The sequence below is a fragment of the Aethalodelphis obliquidens genome, unplaced genomic scaffold (assembly GCF_003676395.1).
Source record: "Aethalodelphis obliquidens isolate GAN/ISIS:26980383/991018 unplaced genomic scaffold, ASM367639v1 scaffold80, whole genome shotgun sequence".
In the NCBI taxonomy this organism is placed as follows: domain Eukaryota; kingdom Metazoa; phylum Chordata; class Mammalia; order Artiodactyla; family Delphinidae; genus Aethalodelphis; species Aethalodelphis obliquidens.
The window spans coordinates 5,819,359-5,835,628 of NW_020838024.1; the positions used below are offsets into that span (position 1 = coordinate 5,819,359).

Below are 16,270 nucleotides of genomic sequence, written 5' to 3' on the forward strand. Positions count from 1 at the left end.
TCAGGGCAGACAGCACCATCCCTATTTTACAGTCCAGACAACTGTGGTTCAGGAAGATGCAATAACTTGCCCAAATGACCACCAATTAGTCAGTGGAGAAGCCGGTACCAGACCCAGGGGTTTCCTCCACTGGCCTAGCACTGCCCTTCCATCATCAGCCGCAGGCCCTGTGTACAGGTAAGAGAGCGATTCTATCTTTTGGCCGAATGATCTCACGACTCAGTACCTAGGCACCTCCCCGCACCAACCTGGCGACGTAGTATTACCAGGCTCCCAAGCAGTTTGAGTATTGAAATGAATGGCTCTATTGAAAGATAATTCTCCAATCATCATCCTTCCTTTCAGACAGATTAACGTATGCTTTACAGCATGCTCCACACTCATTCATATAATACTCACTAGATCCCAAGTAACTAAGAGAAATCAGTTACCTTCTCCACGGTTCCTCCTGGCTGGTAACCAGTCACAGCCACTTTGACGGAAGCGGCCTGGACGTTCAAGTCCGGACCACACGGGTCACTGGCTCCATCGGTCGGGCCGGCCGTTTCTGAGCTCCTGGGCCTGGCCTCAGCCTCGGGCCTCTTGTGGTGTGGGCTGACCCTGGCCACTGGTTTGTGCCTGGACCCCAGGTTGTCATTCTTCTGCTGGAGGGAACCGGGGCTGTCCGTGCTCGCCAGACTCTGGGTGCCTGATCCGGCTTTGCACTCCAACTTGGGTGAACTCCTCGATCCTGAAAGCTCCTTCCTCCCCAGGCAGCCAGGGCTCCCCTCGGGGGCCTCTGAAGGGACCAGCGGGTTGGCTGCATGTACAAGGGTGTCCCCCACGCCTCCTGGGACACTCTCCCGTAAGTCCAGCGAGCTGCCAAGGAGAGGCACCGAGGAGGCCTTGCTGACCAGGGTTTTCTGGGGATGTGCCTCTTGGTTGATACCCGTGACCTTGGAAGAGGCCGCTGAGACGCATGTAGAGCCATCGTCTGTCAGAGACCTGCTGGGACCTGAGAGGGTCCCCGGGAGGGAAATGCAGTCCCCTTCGCCATCAAACTCTTCTTCATCACTGGCGTCGTCATCGTAGCAGCCCACCCTCCTCTGGCGGAGGAGAGGGTTTCGGAGGACCTGTGGGCTCCCGGGAAGACTGGCTTGCCTGACAATTGTCACCTGCTTGTGGAAGAGCCCAGAGGCCCGCTGACTTCCTAGAGACACAAGGCTGTTGGCCCTGGGTTTTCCTGGTTCCTTGTGAGCTGGCGGGGTTGGGGAAAGAAAAGTTGAATGAAACATCTTCCCATCTGGCGTGGTCTTTCAATCTGACCCCCCTCATTACACACGAGCATTTCCACGTTCACAAATGCCACATACACACCTTCTGGCTACTGGACGCCAGGCTGAAATGATACGGTTTCTCGGGATCTCCACAGAGCAGAGAGCTGTCTTCCCTCTCTCCTTTTCCTACTGGTCTCCCTTTTTGTTTTTCTACTTTTTAAAAATATCTTAACCTCTGGTTTGTTTCACTTAAACATGTGTGCTGCCTAGAGACAGAAATGTATTAACTTGTCAACATCCGTGATGTCTAACACATTACTGACTTCGACCTAAATGCTGCCGCCGAATAGTCCTCTGTGGGAGGATGCCCGGGGACCCACGGGTCCTGCACACCTGGGCCTTCTTATCACCTGAGGTCCTTCCTTCATCTGCAAAAGTTGGAGGTGGGGCTTGATTAACGGGCACAGTGAAGCCTGAGATTACACACGATTTATAAACTCCAACCTGGGAAGGGAAGGAGAGCGTGGGCTGCTCTGCAAACTCTCCGCTTCTCGTTAAATGTAGTGAAAGATTACACGTGCTTCCGCCTTGCAACTTTTCTATCAGAGACCAGAGGAGGCACATCAAGTGCTCCAAATGAGCTAGACGGGTTCTCATCTGCCTCGCCCGACACCAGGGATTTTCTTATGCAAACAGGAGAAATGAGCAAAAGGAAACCACACCGGCAGGAATGAGAAGTCAGTATGGTTCACATCAGATCATTATTTCAGATTATACCGAGAAAATAATCAATGAGGTCTTTTTCTAAAAATCCCTATTTGATAACGTCTAAGTTCTGAATCTTTCACTCACTGCCCTCTTCGAAAAAATTAAGTTAGGGCCTAGTGAGGGAAGGAGTTTGGCTAGGATTGCCCTAAAACGTAAGGCCATCAGGTTGCCAGCCACGATTTGGTGCCATAAATTCCAAGACTACACTGTGTAAATACCATCCAAAGGGGGCGGTTCAGCATCCTTCAACACTGCGGGTACAGAACGTCAGCCCAGCCCATTTACCACAGAAGTGGGGGGCCAGCCACTAAGAGTGGGCTGCATTTCCCAAGAGCAAACTCTGAATTTAGCCCGGGTAGAAAGGTGGCTTCTACTCAACCAGAGGTGTGATTTCCAGTTCTCTTTTCGTATCCCAGCACCGTGACATATAAACCAACACATCGTGGAATCGGAAAAGTCATGGCTTACGGGAGGCGCCAGGCAGCTCCGCGGAGCTGCCGCAGCCACTTCCAGGGGGGTCCTCATCCTCGGAGCCGGCCACCACGAAGTCAGACAGCGGGCCTGGGACATCGTGAGCAAAGTACTGGGAGAGTTCAGATTCGGAGATCAGGGAGTCCTGTTGAAGAAGGCAGGGCGGGATGAGGAATTTGCACCAGAAGCAGATTATTTTAAACAGTAGTTGCATCCTATCTTCCCGAAAACACTTTGTTCTCATCTGTGGTCACTCAAAACAGCTCTGATGGTAAACACCTACTTCCATTTACTTTAGGATGGCGAAATTAAACAATGCATTAAAAGGCATGGCTGCCAGACAATGTTTTTAAGCAATATTTTTTTGGCTGTGATCAGAAAAGCCACAGCAGCAAAACATCAACCACCCCAGGAGAAACACTGGAGGAAGAGGTAGGAAGTAGAATGGAATTCCAAGGCACTGGCTCGGCCTATTGATGCAACAACAAAATAGGAGAGTTTGACTCCTGTTCTCTGATCCACTGGGATTTGGGAACGTCCACCTGAGAAAGATTCCACACTCTCCTTAAAGTTGCAGGTACCCTCCCGCAAACTGACCAGGGTCCCCCTTTATTATGAAGCAGCTATTTTTCAAAGTGTAGCTTAGTTCTTTTATTTTGTTGTTCTGTTCTTTTCCTGGATGAATATTTAATAAACACACATTTGTATACTTGTTCTCTAATGAACATTGTTGCCATTTCCTGTGTAAAGTGGCCAAAATGACTCATGGACAGAAATATGGGCTGGGATCTGTAGTTTGACTTATGGCCTTCAGGAACTGGTTCGTGGGCCAGCTAAGCGAGGCAGCAGTGTGTCTTGACTCACCTTTTTTGCAAGAGAAGGACTCTTCAAGGGGGTACCTGTTGGGGGAGAAATTCACCATATTGTCACTGAAGCTCAAATCCTTACAGACAGGCTCACCTCCTTAACTGGAGAAGAAGGAGCCAATCATATTAAACAAAACCTCCTTCGCTGCGTGGATATGGACGTGCGTGCGTATGGACGTGCGTGCCGTCTACCTAGGTACCTGATCCCCATCCTGTCCCACCTCCCAAGATTCTGCTCATGCTTCAAACCCTCAGACGCGGCTACCTCCATGATGATCCTAGTTGGAAGAAACTTCTTCTGAATTTCAAAAATGTTTTATACTACCCATATACCAATTTCCATATGCACAATATAATTTAATTACAAGTGGATGCATCTCATCTCCTTCCTCGACTACTTACCTATCGGTGATCTGGCCCTGCAGGCTTAGCACTAGGATCTAGGAAGTGTTCAGTGATATTTGATAAATGGATTGAAGGATGAATGAACCAAGGAAGACCAGCCCAAAAAACTTATGGAAGAATGAGGGAGAGGGCTGAATATCTATTTTAGTTTTTAGTTGAAGGACAAAAAGACTCAGCATTGAGACTTTAAGTTATATTCCATGAGCAAAAAGATCTTGGGCTTGAGGATCATGGCTTCATAAAATCTTTTATAACTGACTGAATGGATATGTTGGGATTATGAGAGGACAGCCTTCAGGCAGGTCCGGAGAATGAGTTAGCTGAAGAAAGAGCCCATTATGGCTATGCCTACTTTCAACATATTAATTATGGACGTAAATAATTAGGGTATTCCACGGTTGCCAAAAAACTGTATGCCTTCCTTTGCCTCTGACAACCAGTAACTCATGCCTCAGTCTCCTCCCGACATCAATCTTAATATCTTGGGTTCAGACATGTCTGCAGAGCCCCTTTAGAGATCCACTCTACAGGAAACATTACTTTTCCAACTTGATGCAAAGTTTCATATTTTAAATTCATATAAAATTCTTACTACCTCAATCCTTTCTCTGGTTGAACTTTCCACCTAAGAAGGGGGAAATCATGATTTTTTGCAGCCTCTGTTACCCTTGAGTTGAAACTTTTAATTCATGTAAAGAAATCCCAGGTTTTTGGATGGATTGTACCCTCCCTGCGTCTACCAAAACAGCTGGTATTTTGGTAGCACTTCATTTCCACCCAGAACATTTCAAATGAATTGCACATAAACACCTGAAATGCTGCTCACTCGTTTCTGCAAATTATCTTAAAGCAGTGTAAGAAGCATGCACGGGTGGAACTTTAATACAGCACATTAAATAACTGCAGAAATCAAAAGCAGCAGCGGCAGCAAAGAGAAAGCCTGGAATCTCTTTGACAGCTACTTCTGCCAAATGTGATAATTACCAAGACTCCAATAATACTGGGCAGGGGAGTGCCCCTGGGGGGAACTCAACGAGAAACTCTTCTGAATGTTGAATGAAGATGTGCAATTACAGTACCTAAGCCAGGAGAGGAATTGGCCTCTTTGCTCTCCTGATAAGTGCTGCGTGCTATCACTTCATCCATTTCCTGCTCGGAAACCTGGTTGTCAGCAGAAAGCACAAATTAGACGATTTTATTTATTTATTTTTCCCCAATACAAGTAGCTAGGACCAGAGTCAGAGGCTGGAGTGCAGATAAAGAGGAAAACTGCAGGGCCAAAGACTATGACCACCCCCTGAAGCAATAAATCAGGGCATGTAAGGTAGTGTGGCTGGGTTAACGATTGCTTCAAACAATGTATTCAAAACAAGAACTTCAAAGGGTTCCCAAGTTCTGGAAGCAAAGCATTCAGCTCTAGTTACCAACAACATGGCTGATACGCACCTCTCTCTAGAACACTCACTTCTAATTCTTTTTTCCTAAACTTTATTTAAACAATTTCAAACTTAGGTGAAACTTTCAAGAGTAGCACAAGAATAGTATACTCTTCACCTAGACTCACTATTTTGTAACATTCTGCCACATTTATACTCACACGCTCCATCGTTACACACACACACACACACACACACACACACACACCCCTATAACTTTTTACTAAACCATTTGGGAGTTAGTTACGGACATCGTGACCCTTCACCTGTAAATAATTTAGCAAGTATCTCCTAAAAACAAGGACCTTCTCTTAAATACCCCGGGTACTATTATCATGCTCAGGAAATTTAATGTTGATACAAACGACCGTCTAATATACCTTTCACATTCCTAATACTATCCTTCAGAAATGTTCAGAGACACTCAGAGTGTGTCTTTAGGCTGGAAATAATTCACCGAAAGTTTGACACCAGGCTGGGAGGAGATAAGGATTTTCCTCGAGAAGGCAAATCAGCGCTCCGCTTCTTTGATCAATGTCTCGCGAGGGGAAAAATGTCAACTGAGTTAAACTGTGTGCACAGTGATGTGACCGATTTACATTCTGGTGCAAGCTCCTTATCTGTGGTGGACCTTTAGTGGCCTGTCACCCATCAACTTCCTTGCCTAGCAATGCTTTAGAGAAAAAAATGTTTTGGGTGGTGGTGGGAGGGCGCAGTGGGGCTAGGGTGGCAGTCAGGCAACCCAGGGTCCTGGTCTCACGTCTTTTTAGCAACCTTTAACCCCAAACAGTTCTGAGCCTTTGTCTTTCCTGGTGTTGACAATGTGAAAGAAACCAGGCCAATTCAAACCCTCAGTTAGCAGTTGTCTGATAGCTTCTTCCTGCTTAGATTTACATTATGCATTTGGGGGCAGAAAAACTACCAAACTACAAAAACTTTTCCCTTCTCAGTGCATCACAGAGGCACTCAGGGTCAGTGTGCTTCATGACTGGGGCTAACTTTGACCGCTTGTTTAGGGTGAGTTCACCAGATCTCTCCACAGGATTTGTTGCTATTGTCGTCCTCATTAACGAGTAATCTGTCAGGAGACAATTTGAAACTCCGTCTGTATCCTGCTTCCCAATATATTTCCACTCAATGCTTTTAGCATCATTGATTATTCTTGCTGAATCAATAATTGCGATGAAGTTTTCAAAACGGTGATTTGATAACTATCTTTTCCTTCTATATTTATTGGTATCATGGTAAACTCATGGATTTCCACACCCCCATCAGTTGTTATCCATAACTGTAATTATTCGTAGGAAGATTTTTAAAAAGCCTGATACATGCTGAACTATGAGATATTTTAAAAAACAACTATGCAACTTGTATAGTTTCTTTTTTAAAGAATATTTGAAATGTAGAATGGTAATTTTGTGTACTAAAATAACGTTTAGCATAAAAAATATTTGGAGTTTGCAATCTGCCTTAAGAAGTAAATAAATATTTCTGTACAGGATTCAGCATGACACTTTAACCTAACAGATAAATCATCATCACATCATAGCTTTTATGTAACGCTCTCCAGTAGTCGTCACAGGAAATAAATATGTACACACACATGCACACAGGCATATCTCCCCGCCCCCAACATACCTTCATAAAGCAAAGAGTAATTTTGTATAATTGAGCCATTAAACAGAGGTTGCAAATTTTTCTTGATATTAGACTTTCAATATTCACAATTATTTTTCTGAGTGGGAAAAAAAAATGGCTGGGGTTTGAAACAAGTGAAAGATCTCCTGGATAACTCAAATCAAAAGTTAGAAAGCCGCAGGACCCATTAATAATGAGCCTCTGTTACTTTCGTCTACTTCACGTAAGCTAGAAGCTGCCACCCGAGCAGGTCTAGATCTTAGCTTGTCTAGACCTGGAGGGTTTGAATATCCCAATTGGGCAGCCACTGCTCCAGTCATTATGAGAAACAGAAGAAAAGAAAATCCTTGTGGTATTTCTCTTGGAACAACATGAAAACTGAGAAGGCACATACATTTAGTATCAAAATGTACTATTGGCATAAAATGTTGGGATAAGCGGTACAAAAATACGTTCAACGTAAAATGGAATCTTGACCAAAAGGAAAATATAGTATGATGTTACAACTAAGAACACCATGTTTACCTAGGAGGAAACATGAAATCCAGTCAAACAAATACTGAAATTTGGTTTCACTGGACACATCTCCAGCACCATCCTGACGACCATATTACTGCGGCTAGAAACATGAGTCAACCCATGTGTTCCACGGGATCACAGACCACCAGTCCACCAGGACTGTTATGCTTTGCACCGGAATGCCATTTTGATGTTTGATTGTACTGGCGAATGAGGCAGACGCTTTGGGCTGAGATTAGGCAGACCTCCGAACAAATCATGACCTGTGTTAGGTTGGAGTGGATTTTGAAGTCGGGCATGCCTGGAAGCCAACAACTGCAGCCCACGGAGAACTTAATTTTCTATGTTGCTGAGGGATGTGCTGGGTCAGCCACAGCTTGTTGGGCTGCTCCCTAAGGTGAGAGGAGTGGCCACGTGGGTAGTGGAATCCAAGGGGGGACCCCGGAGGGAGGAGCTGAGACTATGAGGCAAAGTGGTGTTAAAAGTGACCCAGAGAGACTCATGGGGACAGCGGGGGGACAAACTAGAATAGATTCTAAGGGAAAGTCAGGACTATAGAACAGAAAGGAGAAAAATGGGGAGTGCCAAGTAGAAAAAATGGAAAAAGGTGGAGGAAGCAGGACTTGATTTTCTATTGATGATATTTATTCAAGCAGTTTTTAATGTAAGACGTTTTAAAGAATGCTCGTAGACAAGAGAAAACGATCTGGGGGAAAGAAAGTAGTGGGGTTGAGTTTGAATCAGTCTGACGGCAATCGTTGTTCAAGCACTGTGGTTGACATCACCTTCCTGAATCAAGGCCTGGAGTCATAGCTGGATAGCGCTTATTTGTACAGGGGAAACTGGTCAACAAATGAACACCACCGAGACAGTGAAAATGACCCCATAAAGTTAATGCACTAAAGAAATCTCAGATGTGGCCCATGGGAGGACCTACCAGGTCTCCTGGCACAGACGTCTTACTCTTAAAATGGCATAAGAGTCCATCCAGTACAGCAGCCTGGGACCATGTAGGATGTAATCAAATAATACTACAAATAATACAAAAGGGGTGGCCACATGACGGGCATGGGAAGAGCTAATGTTCTTAATAAGCATTTTGAGTTGTTGAAAGGTCAAATTTTGTAAAATACAACCTGATTACCATGTTAGAGATAGGCTAATTTTAAAAGCTTTTTACCTGGAGTGCTCAAAAACAACAAAAATTAGTGCTCGAAGTGGGTTGAGTTGAACTTGCTAAAGTGTCCTGTGGTTAGCTTAAAAAATTGAAAGCAATCGAATAAGTAGAAGAGATACAACCAAGTAAATAGCAGAGGTCAGCGATACGGGGGCTATGATTATCTGCAAGTTAGTATGGGCCAACTATGTGATATTGATGCTGAAAAAAAATTAGTGGGCTCTTAAGCCTTAATTACACCAGAGTATTTTGCTCAGGTCAAGGATGGCCTGGACAGATCACCTAGTTTACTGCTCTCAGATTTTCTGGATGCAGAAACCCAAAGAGGTTAAGTATCTCACCAGAAATCAAACAATCAGCTGGGGGTTACTCAGAACGCAGCACTCCTACCTTCCACAAATTTTAAATTCACCAAACATATTGTCAACAATTTCTAATAAAATTTTCTGAGTGTGGAGACGAAGAAGTCCAGATTAGTGGTTCATTTCCCGTGTGTATCAGTTACCTTGGTCACTGTGTGGCCACGGGCTGATTCCCATCCCCAGCTGGGTGAACCGTCTCATCAAAGAGTAGGCACAGGAACATGTGTGTCATTGCTACTAGACAAATAGCTGTCTTCCCATACTCAGGAGAATATGAAATACTTCACCTTTGGATTAGGGTGCCGGCCGATGACCAGGCGAACGGGTCCTGGGGGGCATTTGCTCAAGATGGCGTGGACTTTGCTCAAAGCAGCATGGCGGACGTTGACTGAGTTCACTTCCAGGATTTGATCTCCGCGGCTAGGGAGGCAACATGATCAACTCTCTGCGGTAACAGTTAGCTTTTTACAAGATTTCCTTCTGGGAGAGGTTTATAATATGAAATCTTTTCTGAATACTTTAACAAAGCAAATGACATCCTTTCATCTTTGCATACGTATAAAAAAGCAACACAGTCATAAACACATTCGGTTTTAAACTGACAAAGACCATTACGCATATCTATCTGCATTTTCAGAAGTAGTAAAGTTAAATAAAATTGATAATAAGGACAACAATGAAGGCTACCATTTCTTGAACACATAGTATATGCCAGGCACTATACAGAGAGATTTACATAACAATGCTTTGAATAGGTATTATTATTCCCATTATGTAGATAAAGCCACAGGCTCAGAGAGGTTACCCAGATGTCACACACTGTTGATCTCAGGTCTGTCCACCTTCTGATCATCAAGTGACAGTCTCTCGACCACCATCAGTTTCTCTTTCCCTACCATCTTGAAATGATTATTGTAATATAATTTAAGAAGGAAATATCTGAAGCTCAAAGGTTACCCAAGAATTTGTAAAAACGTTTCAAATTTGAACAAATGAGAAATTGGGGACAAGATGCCCATTTTGACTTGAAATTATAGGGAGAGAACTCAGTACGAGAGAACAAAGACTCTTTATGTGGGGTTTGAAGAATGTTCATTTGGCAGGCTCCAGACATATGGAACCATTCAAGAAAGAAACATCATCTTGGGATGTCATTAAAGGATTTTTTTTCCTTGGGTTCTAAAAGTATATTTTCTTTAATGTACTTTGGATGATTTGCTAAATTTTTTTCGGTATGGAACTTCACTCTGATGATTAACTAAAAACATAATATAATCTATTAACAGCACCCCAAAATGGCAACCTCAAGGAATGTCATTTTGTCAATTCCTCAACTGCTCAAGGACTTAGAAACTTCGAGGGGAGAAAGATGATACTGTCTGCACAGAGTGTTTCGTGCAATACGTGTACATTCTTGTGAAGTTTAGGTGGGCACAGACCCACTGCAATTACTATATAATAGAATACCTAAACCTCTCTTGTATAAACAGAATACCCAATCTACAACTCAACTAGCCGAACTGAGAAATCAGACACGTGGTGATTTCAGACAGTAAGCATCTAGACGTCACCTCTTAAAAAGGAGTAAAACAACAGGAAAGGTTCAGGAGATTGTACTTAATAATAAAGGCCTCCCGTTCAAGGGCGTGATTTCCGGACTCTCTTGTATCCAGTGATTCTGAAATCATTTTGAGAAGTTCCCAGTATCTCCTATGAATTTTACATAAATGAATATAAAAGTGAAAGAAAATATTTGGATAATCATAGATATCTATATAGAGTTGTATTGTGTCAGGTTTCTGAGACCGAACTTCTGAGTCCAAACAGAACAAAATTGGTAGGGAAAGCCAAGATCTGGAGTTCTTGAATTCAACCAAATTTCATTTATATTATCTTTTCATCTTTGGAGATGTTTTTGATTGTAATCCTGGCTATATGACTGCAAATAATAAAAACATTTAGAATCCCACAGGGGAAAGTAACAGCGCAGGTATCTTACATATGTGTGTATTCGCATATTCACAAACACACCAGAACTCTAAACTTTCAGGTTTACAACCAACCTCAGATTGCTCTCCATCTTGGCCACTGATCCAGGGGCAAGGCTGTGAATGTAGATGCCTGGAGGGCTGTTTTCTAGGGCCAGGCAGCAGGCACCAATGCCTAATCCAACTCTGGGCTCTGTGGGAGGCGTCATTGAAAGAAAACAAAATTAAAAACAACAACAAAAACTGAAAAGCAGTATTAAGTGATTTGAAATGGCATTAATGTATATGTTGACCAATAACCATTTATTTTTGGACCAGACTCAGAATACAAATTTTGCTTTTCTTTGTCAATAGGGCCATATTCTGTTAATGAGTCCATGGCAGAACCAGGGGCTAACTATGGACTGTGAATTACTCAATCAATGATCCATCCTCTTCTTAGTCTAAAGAGCCTCCTCGAAGCTGCTTTTGGAAATAGGCAGAGTCCAAGTAATATCTTCTATTCTGCATACACAACTTTAGGTTTTCTTTCGCCTCTCTTTTTAGCAACTAATCTCTTGGTTATTTAATTGCTCACCATATTTCTATAGCTGGTGGGGAGGAAAAGGAGACAAAGATTAAAAGTGATAACATTTGGTGTCACCCAGGACTTTCAGTTACTGGTGTTAACTGTATTCTTGACTATATTCTTCATTCTTTAAAATGTTTTATTAGCCCTAGAATTAAGCTAGTCAGTGATGTTTTTCACATGAGTCTCTGACACACCGTGACTCATCTGGAGAGAGCTTAAAAAATCGTGCTACTGGTAACTTCCCTTCACTTTAGTAAAATGACTAAAATCTCTACTTTTGATCCCACTGTCCATTTAGAGAATAACATATGTTGTTGGTAGCAGAGTGTTCCAAAGGAGCAATTCATAGAAAAAAATATAAAAAATGAACCTAAGAACAGATTACAAATTATTATTTGAGAGAATGTAACAAAAATGAGGAAGAGCTGGTATCACCTTTGTTGAGGGTTACTTCCATGACAATTCTGTCCTTTGGCCCGGGGGCCTTTCGTCCCAGGGACGAAGAACTGGCTTCATCGGCACCCACCGCTGAGGTTCCCCCACTGGTGTTGAAGTTTGGGGAGCTGGATCTGCTCATGTGTGTGGGTGTGGAGCAGGGTGTGAGGCTTGGGCTCAGTAACTTGGTGCGTACCGTTAAGACAAATAATCCACTCCGGATTTGCTGAAAAAACAAGAAGAAGGGCTAAAACATTCAGGCTGTCCTCTTATCAAAGGGTGGAAAAAAAAAAAAATCACCAAACCCAAACCAGAAAGAAATAAAGAAAAACAAAGAAGACAAAGGCGATCAATAAGAATGTCTTTACCTTAAAGGTATGAATGGCTTCTTGAAATGTCAAGCCCTTGATTGGTATTCCATTTACATCTAGGATTTCATCCCCTAGTGACCAAATTTGAGAATTACATTAACATCAAGTTTTTTTACTGGAATCTGCTTGGTCAGTACTAGAATAAGATACCATATGGTCCCTGATTTACAACTCTATGAATTTTATTGTTGCAATCTATTTTCATTAGCTTAGCTCCAAGGAATGTCACAAAATGGGACAATAAGTGACAATGCATATTCTTTTGCAGTAATTCTATATTACCATCTTTAACTGAAACAACTGTGGGAAGCATCAAGATCTTATTCTCTAGCCACTGCCAAGTCTGATAATAGATGTTCTACATTTCGAGATCAAACTGCAAAAACTGAATTCCTAGTCTTTTCTTATAGTTTTTGTTTTACAACTTAAACCCACTGGCAGTGAAGCCCAAACACACGTAACATGTGAGAAGCCTTGCCTATATTTGCAGAAAGACATGGCGTGTGAAAAATGGTTTAAATGATAGAGACAAAAAAACTCGTGAGATATTATTTAGGAGTGGCAGCTCCCCATCTACATCCAGCCCCATAGTCTAGATGCCTGGTCTTACTGATGGTGTTCAAGGTTCTCAGTCATTAAGCTGGCTAGTTATTATACGCTTCTAAGAGATTACTGTAGACTAATATCAAATTGCTTTCTCTCTCTCTCTCGCTCTCTTTCTCTCTTCTCCCTCAAACTATCCTGGACTCATCGTCAACTCCAAGAAGGCACAGGTCATCTTTCAAGTTGTTGATAGTGTCTGCTGGGAACATAAAAGAACTTGGACATCCTGTTGACTTAACAGAGCTAGTTTCCGGTTTTGTACTCTTGTGACATGGTCTGTTTTGGGGAATAGCAGTTCATCAAAAACACTACAAAGATGTGCAAGAGAGAAGAACAGATGAACCTTGCACAGCAGTATGGTACAGAAGAGGAACTCCCTTTACTTACAACAAAGTACAAAGCAGCCTAAGAACACACGTTTTCTCCTCTCACGAACAGCCAATCCCAGGAGCACGTGGGGTATTCCATTAAAGGAATCCTGTATATGAGTTTAAAAAGGTAGCAGTACCCCACCCATTGTTATGTGCCTTCTCTTTAATGCAATTACAGAAGTTGTAAACTAAGTGAAATAATCTGTTTAAAAATCACCTGGTATAACCGATTACTCAACTAGGCGAGGTTTTTGGTTTGTTTCCAAATATTAATTAAAATATTTGGAAACATTAACATTATGTTAATTAAAAATATTAACATAATGGCTCATGCCCTTAAAAATCTTTGCAAGATTACTTAAAAGACAGATCATCCAACAGGTTGAAAATCCATTCTGATGACTTCTATTTATTGTAAGCGAATACATATGAAAATACAGTATTTAGGAGAAGCAAGTGCTGTTAACCTCTCCTATCGATTTTTTTTTCCCCTCCACTTTGTTCCATTCTACTGGCATTGCAGGATGAATTTCAATCAAGTGAACACACGGCACATGCATTATAAAAATGCTTGGCTAAAATTTTATATTGTTGTGAAACTAGACACAAACACCACCTGGGAGTTAACCCTTCCTCTGAGACAGAAATAAATATTCTGCCATCAAACTATTAAGCCTGGGCTTCCCTGGTGGCGCAGTGGTTAAGAACCCGCCTGCCAACGCAGGGGACACGGGTTCAATTCCTGGCCCGGGAAGATCCCGCATGCCACGCAGCAACTAAGCCCGTGCGCGGCAACTACTGAGCCTGCGCTCTAGAGCCTGTGAGCCACAACTACTGAGCCCACGTGCCACAACTACTGAAGCCACGTGCCTAGAGCCTGTGTTCCACAAGAGAAGCCACCACAATGAGAAGCCCACACACCCTAACAAAGAGTAGCCCCCGCTCGCTGCAACTAGAGAAAGCCCACGAGCAGCAAAAAAGACCCAATGCAGCCAAAAATAATAAATTAATTTTAAAAAAATTAAGCCCAGTCACGGATTATCGTTAGCACACAGGCTTCTGGGATTGCTCTACCTACAAAAAAGGAGGCTCCAATTCACTCTTAATCAGTTTTAAGAAAATAAGCTGGTTAAACACAACATCACCTATCTTTGGACCAACTGAACGGAGCAGTCACAGCATTTTTGAAGGTAACTAGAAATAGTGTGATTCAATCATTCCATGCAGGAAGTATGGAATAAGGAGGAGAAAAATCAGGACTCATGAACAAGTTCTGGGGATCTAAGGCACAGCATGGGGCCTATAGTTAACAAGACTGCTATATACTTGGAAATTGCTAAGAGAGTAGATGTTAAACGTTCTCACCACACAAGCACACAAAAGGTCATTACGTGAGGTGATGGAGGTGTTCACTAACCTTGTCTGGCAATCATTTTGCAATATATGTGTGTCAAATCATGTTGTATACCTTCAATACACGCAGTTATCAATTATATCTCAATAAAGCTGGGAGCAAAAAAGTGCTTGTCTAGTATGTTTACATGTGTGCAAAATGGTAGGTGCTATGGAGCGTGTAAAAGATGTTTCTGTACTCCAGCCCCGAAGCAAGAATGCACTGCAAACTCTCAGGAATTTTCAAGGCAAGGAACACAATCAAAGACCCAGGGGACAAGACAGACATTTAAAGACCCAAATAAATATATCAAGCCACTTCTCACATAATGTCTCATTTAATCCTCACAACAACTCCTCAAGGTACGTATTAATATCCCAAGTTTACAACAGAGGAAAGTGAAGCTCAGGTTCTATCAATTGTCCAAGGTCATGATGTAGTAAGTGCTGGATTCAGCCCAGGTCTACCTGACTACCAAGCCCACAGACTTAGCTGCTGTGCCATTTGCTTCACATCCTGCAAGGAGGCAGATTCTCCGAAATCAAAGCTCACTGGCACTGAGGACCACCAAGAGGCCTTCTCCTACCTTCTTTAAGCCTTCCATCCTCTGCAGCTGATCCATTTGGGAAAATGGTCTTGACAAAAATCCCCATCTGTCCTCGAATGCAGTCTCGACCTCCAGCAATGCTAAAGCCAAGGCCCTACATGCAAAGGAGGTGGGGGTCCAGGTTGTCAGTGTGGTATTTCACTAAGGGCATCCTTTCCCACTGCAGTATTTCACTGAGGGCACCCTTCTCATTGTAGTATTTAACTGAGGTGTCCTTCCCAAACAGGCTCAGAGTTAAGCTAACTAGCTGTAAAGTCAAATCTGTGTTCCCTTCACCATTTCCCTCCTCAGATCCATTTGCATTGCGCTAGCTATGCATTACATTAAAGGGTGAAAGTTTTAGGTAAACATATGAAATTGCTAGATTTGACAATCTCTGATCTCCAAAGATGTCAATTTCACATGGATCAACTAATAGCTCACGAGAGTCATTTCACACTGTGCAGGCGCCGTATTTGTTTTATTCTTTTGTTTTTGTATAATATCAAAATGGATATTTTGGTAGTTGTATAATATCAAATTATTTATACTATTCCTCTTATAATAATGGCAATGCCATGAAATTCATTCCAAAGGATAACTGGGATTATTCTCTGAAGCTGCAGGGTCTGACTTTCTTTCAATAGTGGTAAAAGTTGGGGCATTTACCCGATCCTTGATTGTGCCCTAGCTGCCGGGTGGTGACTCTTGAAATCATAAGGGCAAATATGGTATGATGTCACTTGGAGGCCCACAGGAAAGGATGCCAGGGAATCCAATCCAATCCACCCAAAGACCACTTAATCTATTCTTCTTTATACCTTTTACTTTTTATTTCATGTAAAATCAACACTAAAAAGTAACCATTTAAAACATATATGCTAACATTTACCTGGAGAGCAAAACAATGTACAGAAGGGAGCTCACCTTGCCTTTCTCTTTGTACAGGCCAATGATAGAGATGACCGATGGCCGAATGAGTCTCCAAGGAGATTCCACCTGAGTAGTACTTAGCGAGCGAGTAGACTTCTTCACGATGTGGTATTCCTAGAAG

The 16,270-nt window shown here is 42.6% G+C and overlaps 1 protein-coding gene across 6 annotated transcripts in view; it reads right to left on the reverse strand.

Moving 5' to 3' along the window:
- Positions 1 to 16,270, reverse strand: part of PDZD2 (PDZ domain containing 2) — a 377,132-nt gene that overhangs the window by 27,642 nt on the left and 333,220 nt on the right. For all 6 annotated transcript variants that reach the window (XM_027092702.1, XM_027092705.1, XM_027092704.1 and 3 more), the window contains 10 exons: positions 16,144 to 16,263; positions 15,217 to 15,331; positions 12,261 to 12,334; positions 11,893 to 12,118; positions 10,962 to 11,079; positions 9,186 to 9,318; positions 4,846 to 4,927; positions 3,360 to 3,394; positions 2,493 to 2,640; positions 432 to 1,237 (listed from right to left, as the gene is read on the reverse strand). In XM_027092702.1, the coding sequence (XP_026948503.1) occupies positions 432 to 1,237; positions 2,493 to 2,640; positions 3,360 to 3,394; positions 4,846 to 4,927; positions 9,186 to 9,318; positions 10,962 to 11,079; positions 11,893 to 12,118; positions 12,261 to 12,334; positions 15,217 to 15,331; positions 16,144 to 16,263 (1,857 nt within the window). The remainder of the gene's footprint in view (positions 1 to 431; positions 1,238 to 2,492; positions 2,641 to 3,359; positions 3,395 to 4,845; positions 4,928 to 9,185; positions 9,319 to 10,961; positions 11,080 to 11,892; positions 12,119 to 12,260; positions 12,335 to 15,216; positions 15,332 to 16,143; positions 16,264 to 16,270) is intronic.